Consider the following 20,516-nt stretch of genomic DNA (forward strand, 5'->3'; position numbering starts at 1 on the left):
AGACTGGAGCTCCAAAGAGGTGCACATGCTAATACCAGAAGCTGTGAATCTACTACCTCCCATGGAAAAAGGGACCTTGTAGGTGTGATGAAGGTTTAAGATCCTAAGGTGTAGGGATGATCCCCAATTATCCATCTGGGCCCATTGCAGGGATCAGGAATGTCAGGGTCAAAGAGAGAGAGGTTTGGGGAGGTCATGGTGTTCGTTTGAGCTGTAACATTGCAGGCAACCTTGAGAAGCTGGAGAGGAAAAGGACATGGATTCCTCCCTGGAGAGAAGGAGTACAAGTGACACCTTATTCTAGCTCTGTGAGACCCCAGACCCACAGAGATGGAAGATAGGAAACTTGCTGGTTTAAGTGAGCAAGTCTACTGGAAACCAATACAAGCTTCTATTGCCTCAAGGCTGTTTTCCCAAATCTTTCTTCAATGTCTCTTCAGTACAATCTTAGCTCTCTTGCCAACACTGCACCTTAGCCTTCCGGCTTTGGAGAATCTGTGACAGAGAATCTATGAATAGAGCGCTTCCACTGCCCACCCACTGCCACCACTGATGGATCAGTGCATTCTATTCCCAGCTCTGCCTCCAGGTTGAGTGTTGACATTGGCCATGTCCCTCCTAGACCCCATGCCAGGCACCTGAATTATGAAGGTGTGAGGCTGATTGTGCCTGGGTCCTTCCCTAGCCTACAGTGAAATGACTCTGTGAGATAGGATTCAAATTTCCTCCAGCGAAGGCTGTTCCCCCATTCAAATGTAAATGAACAAGCAACTGAGTAGATATAAAAAATGTCATAGAGGCATGATGCATGGATCCCCTCTTCCCCCTTCTTCCTCCCTCGTATTCACAGGGAGCCATCATTTCCCTTCTAAAAAATAAGCCCAACACTGCATACAAGATGAGACTTAAATTGTGTCTAGGAACTGGTGATTTACACATGATTTGCGATTCCTTTAGTATATTAATTGGTAAACACCCTATGAATGTGTATGTAAACTAAAGCCGTTTAACATATGCAAACAGTTTAATCTCTCAGTGTGGTGCTGCTCAAATTTCAGCAAATTCAGAAACTCCTAGCAATGTGTATGTAATTCCCCTCCTACCCCAACCCCCTTGGCGCCATCTCAGCTTCCTGTGATCCTATTTCTGATAATACCGAGCGGGTGACCCAGATCTTCAAACCCCTTAATAGCCTTGCCATATGCTTCTGTCCTCAGTGAATTGCACTTGTTGCCTGTTAGAATCCACTGTTCTAACTGCTCCTTTCCCTGCCCCAACTAATGGGATACAATGGCTGGATGCATTACCACATTATTTCGAGTTGCTAATGACTCCCCAATATCCTCGCTTTATTAATACACATGCTACGTAGAGAAAGGGGATGTGGGAACGGTCCCTGTACAGTTGAGCTTTCCATCTTAGTATATCCGCCAAGGCCCTCATAGTAAGCATTTCACTTGGCAGGCATCCACATTCCATTTGGGAAGCCTACCCTATATTTCATAGAACACCAAAACTCCACTGCAAGGAAAAAGTGCTGGTTCCTGGACCTTATCCCAGAAACACTGAGCCAAAATTCAGGAATACTCTGTTAAATAAACTGCTGAGAAATTCAGAACCACATTGCAGGTTTAGAAAAGACGAATCTGTATAACAAAGAGATCCTGTTCAACTTCACCCTTGGCTCTCCATTCTGCCCTCTTTCCCTACTCTCCCTTTCTACAAGTCTATTTTTGGAAACCATACATGTCAGTTGCCAGAATTAAAATCTCCCAGGACCCCTAGTCCTATTGTGAGGCAGGAAAACCTGGCTTTGAAGAACCCAGGGTGGGTGTTGTGGTATAGTGGGTTGTATTGGGATGCCTGCATCCCATGTTGGAGTGCTGGTCCAGTCCCAGATACTCCCTTTCCAATTCAGCTCCCTGCTAATGCACCCAGGAAGCCGCAGGTGGTAGCTCAAGTACTTGAGAGTCTGCCACCCACTTGGGAGACCCAGATAGTGTTCCTGGCCCCTGGCTTCTACCTGGCTTAGCTGGGATGTTGCAGCCACTTGGGAAGTGAGCCAGTGGATAGAGTCAATCAATCAATCAATCAATCTCATTTGCTGGCTCTTTCAAGTAAATACATTTTAATTGGGGGAGGGGGTTGGCAGGGAGAGGTGGAGGGGACGCTTAGTTCTTCCAAAAATTCTACCAAGTTGTTTTCCCAGGGTTCATCTAAAATCCCTGGGTAGAGCTGGCATGTGAGACAGGTGTCTGATGGAAAGAAAACAACAGAAATAATGAATCCTGAAACCTTGATTTTTATCCACAGCAATTTTCACTCACTAGGTCAAAATCTGAGGGTTTTAATGAAAAAATGGTAATAGTTAAAACTCCGTGTCTTGCTGAAGAACAGTAGGAGGCTGGAACTGCCTCACGTTCTGAACTCTAATTTTAAGACTACAGCTTCCCTCTACCTGCCTTTTATGTCTATTCTATTAAAATATGATTTAATTATGTATCGACTCAGGACCTGACATAGCAAAGCTATCATTAGTCTCCTACTCTGGGTGAAGGTGACCAAACCTGCATTAATCTATAATATGAGCATACGGCGGAAAGGAGGGAATGGCAATTACCCAGCGTTGCATGGCAGACAACAGCCACAATGAAAACCTCATCTCAAAACCTGAAACTGGTTGTTGTGCTTGAAGAAAATGACACGTTACAAGCCTACCATCAGGTCAAGAAATATTGAGTGCAAAGCAAAATGCGCGAGGAGACAGCCCAGACCTGATGGGGTTGGCAGTTGCAGGCTTGAGGCTGACCTCCTTCAGCATGACCCTTGGTGTATGGATGGGTGCTGGAGAGTTTCATTCCCTGGGTGGTGTGGTTTGCAGCCTCAGCTGCAGCAGCTCCATCACCCTCCACTGCACATTTCGTGTAGGGCTCGGCGGCCGCACTGACTGCACTATAAGAATTCTTGAAAAATTCTCTAGGGGCCTTCTGTCTTCTTTCATTCAAATAATTTTTGGGGATTTATTTGTCTGAACGGCAGTGTTAGAGAGATTTTCGGTCTGCTGGTTCATTCCCCAAATGGCTGCAACAGCCAGCTATGGGCCAGGTCAAGGTCAGGAGCCTGGAAATCCATCTGGGTCTCTCTCCTGGGTGGCAGGGGCCCAAGTACTTGAAGTAGCTTCTGTGGCTTTTCAGATGCAATAGAGGGGAACTGGATAGGAAGTGGAGCATCTTGGGACACGAATCGGCACTCACATGGGATGCCAGTGCTATGGGCGGCAGCTTAAACCCGCCGTGCCAGAACACCAGCCTGGATGTTTTATTTTGATACAATTTCAAACTTAAGGAAAAGTTGCACAGATAATATGAAGAATTCTCAACTGTGCTATACTCATGTTCACGAATGTTTTACTTCATTTTCTGTAGTCTTTTTTGAGTGTATGCACATAAACAAATGAATAAAATTCATGTAGCTTGTTCAACCTTGGTGAACAAGATGTCTCTTTGCCCCAGATATGTCCGTGTATATATTCTCCCAGACAAGAGATCCTCTCATATGACCATAGTGCAATCACCAAAACCAGAAAAATCGCACAGCTCAAAAACTGCTGCACAGACCTCATTTGTATTTGACCTGTTCTCTGAATAATGTCCCTTCCATTAAAAAAAAAAGAAGTCCAAGTCCATTCATTCCAGTCTATTGTCATGTGTCTTTAATCCATGAATGTGAAACAGTCTGGGAGTCTGTTTTGATACATTGTAAGAGGGCTGGTCAGTTATTTTTTGCTGAATGCCCTTCTATCTGAGGTTGGCTGATGTTTCCTTGGATGAGATTGGTGTGGTGCAATTTGGAGCAGGATACCGAGTTCTGTTTAGCGGGGAACTTTCAAAATCTGGGCTATGTGATTTCTGCTCAGGTTCTCCCCATGAATATTTTACCCTTTCAAAGTAGTAAGTGCCTGTTGGAAGATACTTTGAGACCATGTAAATAGCTCTGTATCATCCTTCAAAACTTTCACCTAAAACATTAGCATTCATTTTTGATTTTTGACTGAATAATATTAATAATGAATAATATTAATTAAATAGTATTGCATTTTTATTAATTGATTGCTAAATGATGGCTTTCTGCATGTTAGTTGGTTTCCCATTGTATGGAAGAGTTTTCCCTTCTCATTCACTCAGGTCAGTATTTTGTGGGTTTTTAAATTATTTAATGTGTTATAATCCTTTGCTACCAATATCTGATGCTGAAAATGTTGCAGATTTGGTTTGTGGGAATCCCTTCAATCTGTGCTTTGCAACAAAGATTTTTTTGAGTCCTTATAACGAGCATCTACTGGGGACTCTGTGGATGCAACGATGAACAAAACAGGAAAAAAAATTCCTGAACTCAGGGAGGTTACATTCTAGTTGTGGGAGGCAAAGGAAAATTAAGCAAATGGGTTAGTGCATTAGAAAGCATTTAGTGTTAAAGAGAAAAAGCAAAGTAGAGATTAGTTTTGGGTGTAGAGAATGTTGCGATTACCAGGGTCTGGTCAGGAAAAGCTGTATTTGGTGGAGTCATTTAAGCAGAGACGTGAAGAGCTCATGGAAGCTAAATCCTGTGAATGTCTGGAGAAAAACTCTCCCAGACAGCACCCTGCCATCCAAAACAGCAGGGATAATGGCAATAAAGCATGCAGCCAGTATCCTTGCCAAAGTGTGTTAAATTCCCATCATGCACGTTATTAAGGTTTTGAAAATGTTGTTAAAGCATACATCCATACAATGACAGTTCACTGGATTAATTAGCCAGGTTAAAAAGCAGAATTCTTATAGAAAAAATCTAGCTCCTAGGGTATTGATCTTTATCTGGCCATACACAATATTCTAACTGTACATACAGTAGATTCCCCTAATCCACTCTTGCTTCCTGTGGTTTCAGTTGCCTGCAGTCAACTTTGGTTTGAAAATACTAAGTGGCAAATCCCAGAAAAAAGCAAATCATAAATTTTTTTAAAAGATTTATTTATTTGAAAGGCAGAGAGAGAGAAGTCTTCCATCCGCTGGCCCACTCCCCAAAGGACCACAATGGCTGGATCTGTGTCGATCCAAAGCCAGGAGCCGGGAGCTTCCTCCAGGTCTCCCATGCAGGTACAGGGGCCCAAGGACTCGGACCATCCTCCACTGCTTTCCCAGGCCACAGCAGAGAGCTGGATTGCAAGTGGAGCAGCCAAGACTTGGACCAGCGCCCATATGGCTGCAAGCAGTGGCTTTACCTGCGACATCACAGCCCCGGCCTCATAACTCATAAATTTTGAATTGCACAGATCTTAGTAGCAAGATGAAACTTCACACCATCCCATTCCATCCTGCCTGGCACATGAATCAATCCTTTGTCTAGGGTATCCATACTGTATATACTACCTGCCCAGTAGTCCGTAGTAGCTGTCTCAGTTATCAGATAGACTGTTGAAGTGTCACAGTGCATGTAGCCTAACACTAGATCACAGTCTCATTGGTAGGCATTAAATCATCTTGTATCATCACAAGAAGGGTGAGTACAGTACAGAAAGGCATTCTGAGAAGAGACCACATTCATATAACTTTCATTCATATTACTTTCTATTAACTGTTGCTGTTAATCTATTAATGAGACCAATTCATAAATTAATCTTTATTGTAGGCATATGTGTATCAGGGTAGTTCAAGAAGTTCTTGGAAGATGGAATTAAAAGATAAGTTTCTTTGGGTGCAAAAAAATTGGAAAGCCATGTATAGTTTTTCATAATACTGATCTTCCATAAACTTTTTGAGGATCCCTTATAGAATATATAGTGTTTGAGCCCACCTGTCATGGTTTCCAGTATCAACTGGGGGTTTTTCAAAAGTATCCTCCATGGGCTGGTGCCGTGGCACACTAGGTTAGTCCTTCACCTGCAGCACCAGCATCCCATATGGGTGCCGGGTTCTAGTCCTGGTTGCTCCTCTTCCCGTCCAGCTCTCTGCTGTGGCCTCAGATAACAGTGGAGGATGGCCCAAGTGTCAGGTCCCTGCACCTGCATGAGAGACCAGGAAGAAATTCCTGGCTCCTGGCTTTGGATTGGCACAGCTCTGGCTGTTGCGGCCATTTGGAGAGTGAACCAATGGGAGGAAGACCTTTCTTTCTCTCTCACTGTCTGTAAAACTCTACAGTCGAATTAAAAAAAAAAAAAGTATCCTCCATGGATAAGAGGTGAAGGGGCGGCCTGCGCCGTGGCTCACTAGGCTAATCTTCCGCCTGCAGCACCGGCACACCGGGTTCTAGTCCCGGTCAGGGCGCCGGATTCTGTCCCGGTTGCCCCTCTTCCAGGCCAGCTCTCTGCTGTGACCTGGGAGTGCAGTGGAGGATGGCCCAAGTGCTTGGGGCCTGCACCCGCATGGGAGACCAAGAGGAAGCACCTGGCTCCTGGCTTTGGATCAGCGCGGTGTGCTGGCCACAGCGTGCCGGCTGCAGCAGCCATTGGAGGGTAAACCAACAGAAAAGGAAGACCTTTCTCTCTGTCTCTCCCTCACTGTCCACTCTGCCTATCAAAAAAAAGAGGTGAAGGGGCCACTGTATGTACATACATAGGTATATATAGACAGGTAACAATGGGAGAGCAAAGTCCCATTAAATAGGGCTCTTCAGTGTATAGATCAGACTGGGGTTTGTGATACACTGAACTAGTTCCTATTACAGTTCTGACATCACTGCTGTTATTGGTTATTTTTAGCTCCAGCAATTTCAGAACAATGGGGTTTTTTTTCCCCAGCAGGGATGCGAGTCCTGCCTGGTTACGTATGATATAATGTGATAAACTCACATGCCATCTGTGCTTTTCTGACAAAGCCTCAGTTTTGCCCACACCTAACTGAAGGCTTTTGTCCTCAGCCCTCTGTGCTCAGATGTCTTACGTCTGTCTCCATGACTACAGTTGGCCTACATATTACCCCCATCTTGCCTTGGGATGTCACCAGAGCCAGCAGTCTTAGCCAGAAATCTCCTAGTGCCAGTGGAGAAGAAAAGTACAATCTGCCTACAGAGGGCAGGATACTGTGAGGAAGAAGTTGAGAATCATTTTGCTGCCTGCGCTTTGATTGGCATTTCGGGGACCTTATGCTGCTAACACCTGCCTCCACAGGTGTGCAGAGGGCTTTCATTAATATTTTCAAATCTCCCTGATTGCGACAGATAGAAGGTGGCAGAGAAGGGCAAATTATTATTAATCATTGAAGAAACTGGCGAGATTAAGTTTTGTTCCCTCACAGAGAGAGACCGACCCCCACCCACAGACTCTATTTTCCTGGTAGGAAGATTAGATGTACATCTTGATTTACTTACACTGTACTTACAGAAATGCCAGTGCCTGTTTAATCCAAAACTCTATACCACACTCCACCTAATAGTCAGTCTGCCCTTCTATGCCAGCTCCTACTCCTTGTGTTGTATAAGTTATTGCTAGAAGGAGTCTTGCTATTCTCGATGAGTGTGAAAGTTCATCTAATTAGCGGATTTCAGTTCATTTGGCATTAAATAATTCCCCAAATTCCCATATGTTTGAACAATATGTTCAACAAGGGGGATGATTCTCCGAAAGCAATTAAATAGTTCTTTTAGGAGAGCTTGTCATCGGTCACTCATAAGCATCTCTGCCACTTCTGTCTGTGATGAATGCAGGCGACAGTTATGCCGAAAGCGCTTAACCCTCTCTGATGGTTGCTGGCAGGTGTCCACACGCACACTGCCGCTCCGTGCTGGTTATAGCACACGCTGGATGCGCGGTCTATCCAAACCTCAAGTACATTGTTCTAGGCTCTTCAGCGGGAGCATTTGCTGTTGCCAGTGCACTGCTTTCCAATGCCCCCCACCACCACCTACGCAGCTAGCAAGTAAATACAGTCATGTGTCGGCCTACTCCCTGTGTTGCTTGTATAGGAAGACTTGCCTCTGTGGAAGACCGGACTTTGGAAGGCACCTCCAGTGCTTGCAGGGGAGGGAGGGAGGGAGACTGTGTAATGCTGTGCAGGCCTGTTTGGATGCACTGCACACGAGACACTCGTGCGCTCGGTGAAAGGCCTTGGCATTTCTGCAGTGGCAAATTATAGATAACGAGCTCGAGTGTGACCATTACTAACTTGAGAGAGCACAGGAGGTGGCAACAAAAGCATTTCCGAAATTAACAACATGTTAGATGCGTTCATGCAAAAGCTGCAGGTGTAAGATAGCAGAAAGGGTGGCATCTTTACATGCCATCTCTCATCTATTATGTTGCCCAAAGGGTCGCCTTTATGATCGGGGACAACATATTTAAATATCCTTGTAGGTGGTGTGAGTGAAAGCTCTGATACACATACTGCCTCCAATCCTAGAGCCTATGTGGCCTTGTTCAATTACGAGTCCCAGGTTATTTTTGTATTTCTTATGAGTAAAAACCTAACAAAAAATATCACACAGCTTGTTTGCAAAAACGTGTGCAGTTGGAGGAAAATACACACAGAGTTGTGGGTTCTTCTGACTGACGGTTGGCCTATAAACCACCCTGCTTTTGTGGTTAGGGGCAGAGATGGAAAACAGAAGCCAAGAAAATGAAAGGGAGATGCATTCAATAGAGGTCTTATTCCATACCACTTCTGGTGCACTTTCTTTTCTCTGTTTCACGACTTTGTATTTCCATTGTAAATGATTCATGATGCAGACGAATCTGAACAGAGATTTGAGTGGCATGATTTTAATTTTAGACCTAACACAGGAAAGAGTTGAAAGATGTGTGTTTACGTATTTGATTATGCACATTTATAACCATCTACTGTGCTATCACTGTACAATCCGTGTATTTCTGCATTGGCAGACAACAAATGCTTTCAAAGCTAGGATAGACACACTCAATCTGTGTATGTTTATAGTACTGTTTTGTTCCATAATAATCTATGGTTTACTACCATTAAATATATACATACACATATATTGTAGAATTGTAAGTATATATTAAATATATATATATACACATACATGTGTATTGTAGAATGTGCTGTTAGGAAAAAGTTAGATTGCCAGGTCAGTCATTTCCACACAGTTCTTGGCTTTGGTCATGGATAACGTAGTAGAAAAGGTTTTAGCAGCTGGTTTGTGACCCATGAGTGAGGTCCTCAGTTCTCCATGTCGGCCCTGTTTGTGACACTTTGTTGATGCGTTTGTCACAACCTAGCTTTGCAATCGAGATGTAAGCTCAGCCTGCATGCCTGAGCAGTTCAGAAGGGCGCCTGCTCCCCAGGCCAGTCCTTGGGGAGCGCCGCGCCGCGCCGCGGGAAGGGATTTGGCTCAGTCTGAGGAATGCCCCAGCCTGCAACTGAATTCTCACTCAGACGTGCTGCCTCTCCCCTTCTCTCTCCCTGCTCCGTGCAGCCTGCAGTCAGACGGGTCTGAGGTGCTTCTGAGTCCTGAGGTCACCTGTGGCCCCCCAGACATGGTCGTCACCACTCCCTTTGCACTGACCATTCCACACTGTGCTGACGTCAGCTCTGAGCACTGGAACATCCACTTGAAGAAGCGGACACAACAGGGCAAGTGGGAGGTGAGAACCTAGTCTTCCTTTAAAAAAAAATTGAATTTGGGTTTTTCCATGGGTACGTTTAACCTTAACCTTTCTTAACACGGTAAGTCAACTGTGAATTTCTGAGCAATTCTGTGTTGCTAAGGGTTGGTGGCATGTACTTTATAACACCCTAAGGGCAGTGGATTGGTTTTCCATAAAAATGGAAGAGACAAGGGATAACCCAGAGCCTTGAATCTGCTCTTAGGATAGAATTGTAATTCCACATACAGACGGGCGCGCTTACCACCTGCACTGAGTCACCTTGCTTTGTTTTCTTTTCTGAATTGGTGTTACCCAACCTCTGTGAAGGGAGTGACCGGTTCAGTGCATGCAGGCTGTGTTGAGAAATAAAATTTCCATATCTTGTTGTATCCTGGGGGTTAAAATTGATCTATGTTTAAGTGTTCAGGAATACAGTAGGTACTTACTGTATGTTTGAATCAAGGATGTTTAAAGAATTACTAGTGTCTTTCTCCCCATATATGTGAATCCATGCAAAGTAATACACTGAAAAAAAAGAACCAAGATGCTCTTTTTTTTTTTTAAGATCTATTTATTTCAAGGCAGGGTTGCAGAGAAAGAGAGGCCTTCCATCTGCTGGTTCACTGCCCCAGATAGCCACAACAGCCAGAGCTGCACCGATCTGAAGCCAGGAGCTTCCTCCCAGTCTCCCATGTGGATGCAGGGGCCCAAGCACATAGGCCATCTTCTACTGCTTTCCCAGGCCATAGCAGAGAGCTGGATCAGAAGTGGAGCAGCTGGGACTTGAACCGGTGCCCATAGAGGATGCTGGCACTGCAGGCGGTGGCTTTACCCGCTATGTCACAGTGCTAGCCCCAAACCAAGACACTCTTAAGAGAGAGAATGAGGCTATATAATAGGAAATTAGGAACAAGTGAGTTATAGCAAAGAAAGATCGCACTTGAATTACTATTTTACATGAATGCTCTGATCTGTCTGATAAGGGTTCCTTTATGTCCATCTGAAGTGAGTTTGCAAGCAAGCAGGTAAGTGATCCTGTTAGAGGACAGAAAACTGTCCCAGCTAGCCCTGGGATCTGATCTCCCAGGAGGTGCTCCAGGCCAAAGAAGTAAAAGTGAAATTGTGTTTCTTGCTGCAGTGGGTTACAGCGACCCTTCCCAGCTGTGTGTCTTACCTTCTTGTCCCAGAATGCAGTCTGCTCTTTATTCCATGCTGGTGTAACCACAAGCCACATCCTTGGGATGTCACTCCTCGGGATTTACAAAGAAGCCACATTTTGATCTCCTTTTCACTAGGTGGGGACCTGCCTTGCTCTTGACCACTTTGATTTTTTTCTTGTCAGCACTTCCTCCCAATCTTTTGCCTCCAGATGGTGTTATGTTTATGCTCCACTAACCCAATCACACATTCCTAAATTCTTATCAGGGAGCATGAAATATTTTAGTGCATCTTATCCAGATCATCTATTGAATGGTCCCTCATGATTGATTTTGGTGGAATGAAAAAGGATAAAATGTGTGACAGGATGTAAAGATTCAGGCTATTTAAAGGAGTCTTCTGAAATATACCTTTGTTAAGAACACAAAGTTTGTTCATTAAGGTTAATAGTCCACATGTTTCTTTTTTTAAACTTGACATTGAAAATTATATGTTTTTGTTGATTTGTTCAATGTAATTTCTGGTATAACAACCTAGTAAGTAGATGTCTAACATGCTGAACATAACCATTTTTTGAGTTCTTGATGTTAGCTGTTAGTCCGATAGAAGAGGAATTTAATGTCAAGACAGGTAGGACAATAAGAATATTCTGAAAATGTTTCTATTTATGTCCTTGCAGAGTAATTTTTTTTTTGTTTTTAATGCTATCATAGCTTTATTCAAAACACAGTTGCACAAAAGTATTAACTGCAAAGTTTTTTTTTTTTTAACTTTTATTTAATGAATATAGATTTCCAAAGTACAGCTTATGGACTACATTGGCTTCCCCGCGCCCCCATGACTTCCCTCCCACCCGCAACCCTCCCCTTTCCCCTCTCTCTCCCCTTCCATTCATATAAAGATTCATTTACAATTTTCTATATATACAGAAGATCAGTTTAGTATACATTAAGTGAAGATTTCAACAGTTTGCACCCACATAGAAACACAAAATGAAAAATACTGTTTGAGTACTTGTTATAGCATTAAATCTCAATGTACAGCACATTAAGGACAGAGATCCTACATGAGGAGTAAGTGCACAGTGACTCCTGTTGTTGACTTAACAAATTGACACTCCTGTTTATGGCATCGGTAATCTCCCTATGCTCCAGTCATGAGTTTCCAAGGCTATGGAAGCCTTTTGAGTTCTCCGACTCTTATCTTATTTAGACAAGGTCATAGTCAAAGTGGAGGCTCTCTCCTCTCTTCAGAGAAAGGTACCTCCTTCTTTGAAGACCTGTTTTTTCCACTGGGATCTCACTCACAGAGATCTTTCATTTAGGATTTTTTTTTTTTTTTTTTTTTTTTTGCCAGAGTGTCTTGGCTTTCCATGCCTGAAATACTTGCAGAGTAATTTTAAAATCCCAAGTTGAGATACTGTAACGTGTGTTTTCCCCAACAGGAAGTGATGTCAGTGGAGGATGAATCCACATCCTGTTACTGCCTTTTGGACCCCTTCGCGTGTCACGTGCTCCTAGACAGCTTTGGGACGTACGCCCTCACTGGGGAACCCATCACAGACTGTGCCGTGAAGCAGCTCAAGGTGGCGGTGTTTGGCTGCATGTCCTGTAACTCCCTGGATTACAATCTGAGAGTTTACTGCGTGGACAATACACCTTGTGCATTTCAGGTCAGCTTTTTCCCTCTCATTCTTCTTATGGTGTCATGGAAGTATGGGGTTTCCTAGAGACGAGAGTTGCCGTGTTGAGAGTCTAGAAAATGAACCCTCACCACTAGTCTGGCTGGGATACCAGTTTTGAAATAAGAGCTATGTTACTGTGTGTCCAACAATGCAAAAGGGTTGGATGTACCTGACACTCAAAGGGTTAAATTAACACTTGTATAGACAATTATGTACTAAATTATAAAACTCACTAGGAGTGCAGAGTTCAGGAAACAGAGATAGAGAGGGGAATCGGAGAAGAGGTTTTGAGAACCCTTTGCAAACTTCCGTAGATGGATGAGGTTTAAAAGAAGGGGGCCGGCGCCGCGGCTCACTAGGCTAATCCTCCGCCTAGCGGCGCCGGCACACCGGGTTCTAGTCCCGGTCGGGGCGCCGGATTCTGTCCCGGTTGCCCCTCTTCCAGGCCAGCTCTCTGCTGTGGCCCGGGAGTGCAGTGGAGGATGGCCCAGGTGCTTGGGCCCTGCACCCCATGGGAGACCAGGAAAAGCACCTGGCTCCTGGCTCCTGCCATCGGATCAGCGCGGTGTGCCAGCCACAGCGCGCCGGCTGCGGCGGCCATTGGAGGGTGAACCAACGGCAAAGGAAGACCTTTCTCTCTGTCTCTCTCTCTCACTGTCCACTCTGCCTGTCAAAAAAAAAAAAAAAAAAAAAAAAAAAAAAAAAAAGAAAGGGATACCATGTCGAAAATGGCATGAGCCACAGGAGCAAAGAGTTATGTGATGTGCAGAGGGCAGTGATAAAAATGCTTGAATCAACTGAAGGTTGTAGTTACAGAACGACGATTATAAATAGGATCTGTGGCCAGGCAGCCACAGTTTATCCTGCACACATAGTCTATTAATTATCAGGCTGTAAGGGCAGAGGTGGTTCAAGGTTCCTTTCCATTTTTGGTGATTTTAATCATGAAAGCTTCTTTTTAAATGAGCTACTCAGGAGGAGTACAGTTTATTAATAGCAACAAGGAGACACAGAGCCTGCCTGTGTAAGCTGTGCCCGTATGTAAATAGCACAGCTCTCCTGACACACCTCATTCCAGATCCCTGCCATTCCCATCCTGGGTCATTAGGTCCATTATGCAAAGCATTTCCTCAGGAACGAGATTTTTAAGACACTGGGCTGGAAAACTCATGTTTACCAATAGAAAAGATACAGTGACCTAAATCTGGAAGATAGGCCAGGAAAGGTGACACGGTGCCAACCCTTGTCCCCATACCCGACCTGTCTCTTTGGTAGCACTGCTCTTTACAGAGGGCACAGGTAATTTTTGGCTGTCACAAAAGGAGGTTGTGCCATTCTGCACAGAGCTTCAATGTCAGTAAACCTTGTCTCATGATTGCCAGTTTCTACTCCATCTGTCACCTACCCTCAATAACACAATTTCTCCAAGACAAAATACATAACACAGGCATTCAGTAAAATCAAGAACAAGTGACTCAATAGCATTAATCTAAGGGTCATTAATATCAGTACCTGTTGTGAAAGGCACCATGAGTCCAGCTGGATTCTCAGTAACTCAACCAGGTTTTCAAGGCTGAATTACCTGGAGTAATCATGGAGGCCAGCCAGTCTCTTGGCTCTCACAGATAACCCTCTGTTGACTAACGTGACCATGAGGAGATCTTTACACAGCTGCCTTGCAAGGTATCCCTCATGCCCACTTTGGAACTCTTTTTTTTTTTTTTTTTTTTTTGCCACCCCATGGTCTTACTTCTGAGTGTGTACCAATGAGATAGACACTTGCGTAAGGAGTTTATTCTCAGTAATGTTCAGATCAAATGTTTTCATTCTTGTTGATTGCTAACTGATTCCAGAACAGCTCAACTCTATACAGATGAGCATGCATCATAGTGGAAGTTGTGAATACAAGGCCCTAAACACCACTTTTCAAGCCACGACCCCTTCCTGTTGGTAATATCGCCTGCTTAATCAGTGCCAGGGACTTCCTCTAATTGAACCCAAATGTCTTTATTTCATTATTTCGACATATTTCTTACATTAGTAAGCCCCTACAATTTTGCTTCTGAGAAATGATTTTTCGGTGGAAATACTTTGGAATCCCACTCATTATCATCTGTTTCCCTCCAGTGATTTTTTTTGTTTCTCCGATCATGTCAAGTAAGGCCGATTTTGAAGTTGAGTTTGGTTGTACTTGTGATTGACAGGATGTATGTGACAGCTGTCATGAGCAGCCAAGGCCATGCATCCCCCTGGGGTGCTGACAGGTCATCAAGCTTGCTTGAATAACTTTTCTGGCCCATAGGTAGATTAAAACGCAGCTTGTAGCTTAGTCCAGCAGCAACCATTTACTACTACCAAGTCATGGACTCCAGGTTTGTTTCTGAAAGGATCTTGCCTTCTGCACATTCATTGTGATCACTCTAAGATCTCAAGCCATCTATCTCATGTTTTTGTGGTTTTATATTTGGTATTTAACAGGGAATTACTTAACTACTGACCCATTGAGATATCCACTTTTTAAGCCTCTAAAAAACTTCACAGATTCATGATAGCTCCCCCATCTCAGGCAGTGTGAACGGGAACATATGGTGTATATTGGTGACTCCCTTTCTGTAACACTCAGAACCCTGACCTCCTCTTTGAAATTAGTACATACTTTTTTTTTAAAAAAAAGATTTATTTTATTTATTTGAAAGACAGCATTACAGAGAGAGGTAGAGACAGAGAGAGAGAGGCCTTTCATCCGCTGGTTCACTCTCCAATGGCCGGAGCTGCGCCAATCCAGAGCCAGGAGCCAGGAGCTTCCTCCTGGTCTCCCATGTGGATGCAGGGGTCCAAGGAGTTGGGCCATCTTCTACTGCTTTCCCAGGCCATAGCAGAGAGCTGGATGAGAAGAGAAGCAGCCCAGACTAGAACTGGTGCCCACAGGGTATGCTGGCACCGGCAGTGGAGGATTAACCTAGTGCGCCACAGCGCCAGCCCCAGTATGTACTTCTGCATGGAGCATTTCTGCAGGACATAGCTGCCCTGGCATCTGCGTCAACTCTCGCTGTAACGAACGGTTAGTGGGGGTCAGGAGATAGATAAAAGCAATATTAGCTCCTGTCTTTATTACAGTGCATCTTCCAGCACAAAGAAGTGACATCAGGTATGTGCACTTTACCTAGAGGGAAGCCTGACTCCAGGCCACGCATGCACCTTTCATTTCACTCAAATCCCAGTGGGAAATTAGAGCCCATAAAACACTTGAAAGCCCACCCTCTCTCCATGGAAGACCTTGCAAGAAGGAGAACTTCCACCCAGCTCTACCTGTTCAAGTAAGCCGTATAGAGCCGGGCAGCATAATGACCCCACCCAAGAGCACTCCTTTAGAGACTTTTGCAACTACACAGAAATGTTCTCGATTGTCAAGTGTGGCTTCCTTCCCCAAGCCTCAGGTTGGTCCCCTCTGCTGGCTTCTTATTTGTACTGAGATAGCTCGGAATGATAGTAGCAGTTTCCTTGAATGAAATAACATAATATCTCCTATACTTGGTTCAGACATAATTTAGATTCAGAATTTTGAAGATCTGTTCTGGTACATCAAAATTAACTCCTCTACGTATTTAAAGAACAAAAGCATCCTCTGCCCGAAGACGAGTGGAGAATAAGAAGGGGTAGACCACACACCTTTTTCCTTCCTGCCCCAATGTTTCTGGAATCACTGGGGCAGCCATTTTATGTGTGTGTGCTTAACATCACCTCTGATAATTTCCAACGGAAGGCTGAGGGACAGTGATGGATTTCCAAAGCAGTTATGTTTTAAGACCCCGTTCTTTGTCATTGTGTTTTATTACACAACAAAACACACACACAACTCAAACCTTGACTTAGGGAGAGCAAGGAATTGAGCCCTTGCCTTACTCTATTGTAGAAAGACAAAGGAAAGCAACAACAACACATAGATGTAGATTTTTCCCTAGTGCCCCCACACTCCTATTCATTACCTACTTGGCATTAATGTGGATTTAGAATCTAATTTCAAAGGATTTCCTCCAGATGTAGTTCTTGTGTTTATCAATAACGCAACCCTGGGAAATATTGTTCACGTAGAGCATTTAAAGACAAACACTGCAGCGACATAATGTGTGTGTGTGTACATTCAAACAGTTTTGTCTCATAAATATGTAAATTCAGCCTGCCTGTTGAAATATCCCTGAAGCACACCTGACTATTGCTGCCTGTCTCATTAAATCAACATAAAGAGCTCAGTGAGGCACAAGGCACAAATTTCTCCTGGCCACAATTTCTAGAACTGGATGCCTTGTAACCCCCAGAAGTGAAATGAGGAAATAAAGTTCCATGCAAAACCATCGTCCAGAGCCTGTAGGTGCAGCTGATATCAAGACCCTTTTTCTAGTTTCATTAATTCAAATATAAATTTCACAATGGAAGCAGAGATGTAGCAGGAAATCCTTGTCATAGGGGAGGCAGATAGGAAATCAAGTGCTTGTCGGAAGAAACATCCCAATGAGTAATGCAGGACTAACCTGGCGGAGCTCTTGGCGTCGTTGGTTTCCAAGCCTGGATGGGCATCAGAATCACCTGAAAAGCATTTAAAAATCCAGAAGTCCAGGCTCAGCCCCTGAAAGTAATACAGTAAGCCAAGGGCATGACTGGGAAACCTGTGTTAAGGACTGTGTAATAATGTTCACGTTTGGCCAGCGCGATGGCTCATTAGGCTAATCCTCCGCCTCTGGGGCCGGCACACGGGATTCTAGTCCCAGTTGGGGTGCCAGATTCTGTCCTAGTTGCTCCTCTTCCAGTCCAGCTTTCTGCTGTGGCCCGGGAGGGCAGTGGAGGATGGCCCAGGTCCTTGGGCCCTGCACCCGCATGGGAGACCAGGAGGAAGCACCTGGCTCCTGGCTTCGGATCGGCGCAGTGCGCTGGCCGCAACGTACCAGCCATAGCAGCCACTTGAGGGGTGAACCAACAAAAAAAGGAAGACCTTTCTCTCTGTCTCTCTCTCTCTCTCACTGTCTAACTCTGCCTATCAAAAAAACAAAATTGCAAAAAACAGATCCTGGTTATATTTAAATTTCAGGTCTTAAAACAGAAGTTTTTTAAACTTTTTGGAACGTTTTCCTCCAAAATAGTTAGCAATTTTTTGAATTCCTAATATTCTCCTTACTGCATTTAGACAGTATATATAAATCCAAGGCAAATACAGACTGATTTATGTCATATGATACATTGGTACCAATGAAAAACTATTTATGCGACAAAGAAGTTAATAACAGTCTAACCTTGACACGACTCTTTAAAAAAATGTCAGCCTAGTCTAAGGAAAGAGGAGAACCTAGGCTGTGATCAAGGTGCCCTGTTCAATCTTAGCTCTGTCACTAACCATGTGGCTTCAGGCAAACGACTTCCTTCTGGGGCCTGTGTTTTCCTCTGTAAATAAGGGGCTTAATGATATAAATCTTCATTAAGTTCCTTTTCAGTACAACAATTCCATGTAGTTTCTAAACAATAAAGCAACCTGGCACTGCACTAAGTAACACATGATCTCGAATAAGTTACTTCATCTCGTGATACCACTTTGCTTCCCCAGGCATTAAAGTGAGTTAGATTTAAAGAATAGGAGTGTTCTTTAGAGAGCCTAATTCAAATATGCTTAGAAGAGTCAACACTGTTATTATATTGTGACTTTAATATGGTTTTAATAAGCTCATTTCTTATGGGTACCTGTGTCTAAGCTTGTACCAGAATTGCAAAAGGAGGTTAACATTCTCATAATTATTTTGTTTGCCTATGAATAAACCCAGGAAAGGAACTGAGGTCTAAAAAAAAAGTAAGTAATTCACCAAAGACCACATAATAGTCCTTGGAATCTTTTGTTCCCATCTTCAGTTTACAAAAACAGTACTCTTTTTCGTATATGTAGCCCCCAGGAGATTCTTTTTTTTTTTTTTTTTTTTTTTTTTGACAGGCAGAGTGGACAGTGAGAGAGAGAGAGAGAAAGGTCTTCCTTTGCCGTTAGTTCACCCTCCAATGCCCGCTGCGGCCGGCACACCGCGCTGATCTGATGGCAGGAGCCAGGTACTTATCCTGGTCTCCCATGGGGTGCAGGGCCCAAGCACTTGGGCCATCCTCCACTGCACTCCCTGGCCACAGCAGAGAGCTGGCCTGGAAGAGGGGCAACCGGGACAGAATCCGGCGCCCCGACCGGGACTAGAACCCGGTGTGCCGGTGCCACAAGGTGGAGAATTAGCCTAGTGAGCTGCAGCGCCGCCCCCAGGAGATTCTTAAATCCCTCAAGGCCTGGAGCAATGTTACTCTGAAATAAACCATGAGCCCCTGAGTATGACAATGTCACCATCACTAACCACACGCTTTCCACCCCGGTCTTCTATGCCACCACGACTGTTCATTCCCTGGAATGACTTCTTCCTCCAGCCCCTTTATTCATTACAGAGTCCAAATGGAGGATCACTTCCTGCACTCTCTTGGCCTCCCCTCCCAGGCCTACAGGTGTTGTAAGACCGAGATGTCTGTTAGCATCAGAGCCCCGCCGTAGCGACACTCTGGCTGGAGTGTGAGCTCCCTGGAGGCACAGACCGCCTCGTTTCTGCAAACTCAGTGCACATCTGAGTGTGACACTTACACAGTCTCAGAAGGAGGAACCAGTGAGCAGCATGTGCAAGGGGGCTGATGCCTCCCCCGAGGAGACACTGAGAATTCGTTCCCTCTCGTCTGCCCCTGCCACGCTAAGCAGCTCCCAGCTGACACTAGCTGCTGGGTTTGGAAATCCACACTCTGGCTTTCTACCGTCCATGTGTTGGTATTTAACTTCAGCTACAATGGAAGAATCAGTTCCAGGATCCACCTAGCTGCAGTGCAAGCCCTTTGGTACCCACTGGGCTACCATATTGGCTCATGCAGAAAACATTTCCATCACGGAGTTCACTGCTCACCTAAGACTCCCGAGAGTCAGCCCTCCCCCTTGCGAGAGCAAAAGATGGGGAAATTCACATGGGATCTGAATCATTTAGTCCCCAGACTTAGCAGCCTACTAGGTCAGGGGTGCAAGAAGGATAAGAGTTGGGGAGCCTTTTCTTTGAAAGGCTTACAGTGGTTTTCTAATGTTATTCCACATTTATAGGAGAGAGAAACTAGCCTGCAACGCTGCTATTACTGGTTTTTAATTGAAATACAAGTTGTATTTATAAACTACTCATTACTTCTTATAACCATTTTTAAAATTTGGAAAGATTATAGGGCATAAAAAATTTGAGTTTTGTATAAGCCAATTAATGGTGATTTTAAACTTGGATTTTGGGGGGTCGCTTATCTTCAGTCACAATGAAAGTCTCATCCCCACAGTATGTGACACTTTACAGAATGCACATTTGGTCTATTATTTATCCTGTTTTCTCTGCAATACAAATGTTAAGTATGACAAATTTAGAACCAATTAAATGTTTACTCCATAGAATGTATATGGATTATGTAAATATAATTATCCAAATTTCTCAGTGAAAGGTACGATTGCTTACCCAAGAGATTTAATTTTTTTCTTGAGCTTAAGTTAATAAACAACTTATTTTTTCTTGTCCTTCTGGTATGATGGCTTTTGTGAATGTTGCTACAAAATAAACAAGATATATGTACTCTGGAACATTGATTTTAAGACAAAAGAATAAATACCAGGGTCCACACAGTGAGTTAAGCTACTGCTGGTTGCACTGGCATCCTATCTTGGAGTGCTGGTTGGAGTCTTGCTGCTCTGCTTCCAGTACAGCTTCCTGCTAATGCACCTGGGAAGACAACAGATGATGGTCCAAGTACCCGGGACCCTCCACCCATGCAGGAGACCAGGATGGAGTTTCTAGATCCTGGCTTTGGCCTGACCCAGCCCTGGCTGCTGCAGCCATTTGGGGAATAATCCAGCAGATCTTTCTCTCTCCCTCTATCCCTCTCAAATAAATAAATAAATGGTTTTCTTTAAAAAAAAAAAAAATTGGCTAATGCCTGTGTTAGTGAAAAATAATTGCAGAGTAGGTGGGGCTGTTTGTTCCCTTTCTGAGAATAAAACGTGCTGTATCAGTTTAAGAC

General features: G+C 44.1%; 1 protein-coding gene across 7 annotated transcripts in view; it reads left to right on the forward strand.

Annotated features, from left to right (window-relative positions):
• UNC5D (unc-5 netrin receptor D) overlaps positions 1-20,516 on the forward strand; it is a 585,082-nt gene that overhangs the window by 526,421 nt on the left and 38,145 nt on the right. For all 7 annotated transcript variants that reach the window (XM_051833981.2, XM_051833975.2, XM_051833985.2 and 4 more), the window contains 2 exons: positions 9,406-9,574; positions 12,180-12,407. In XM_051833981.2, the coding sequence (XP_051689941.1) occupies positions 9,406-9,574; positions 12,180-12,407 (397 nt within the window). The remainder of the gene's footprint in view (positions 1-9,405; positions 9,575-12,179; positions 12,408-20,516) is intronic.

The sequence above is a fragment of the Oryctolagus cuniculus genome, chromosome 2 (assembly GCF_964237555.1).
Source record: "Oryctolagus cuniculus chromosome 2, mOryCun1.1, whole genome shotgun sequence".
In the NCBI taxonomy this organism is placed as follows: domain Eukaryota; kingdom Metazoa; phylum Chordata; class Mammalia; order Lagomorpha; family Leporidae; genus Oryctolagus; species Oryctolagus cuniculus.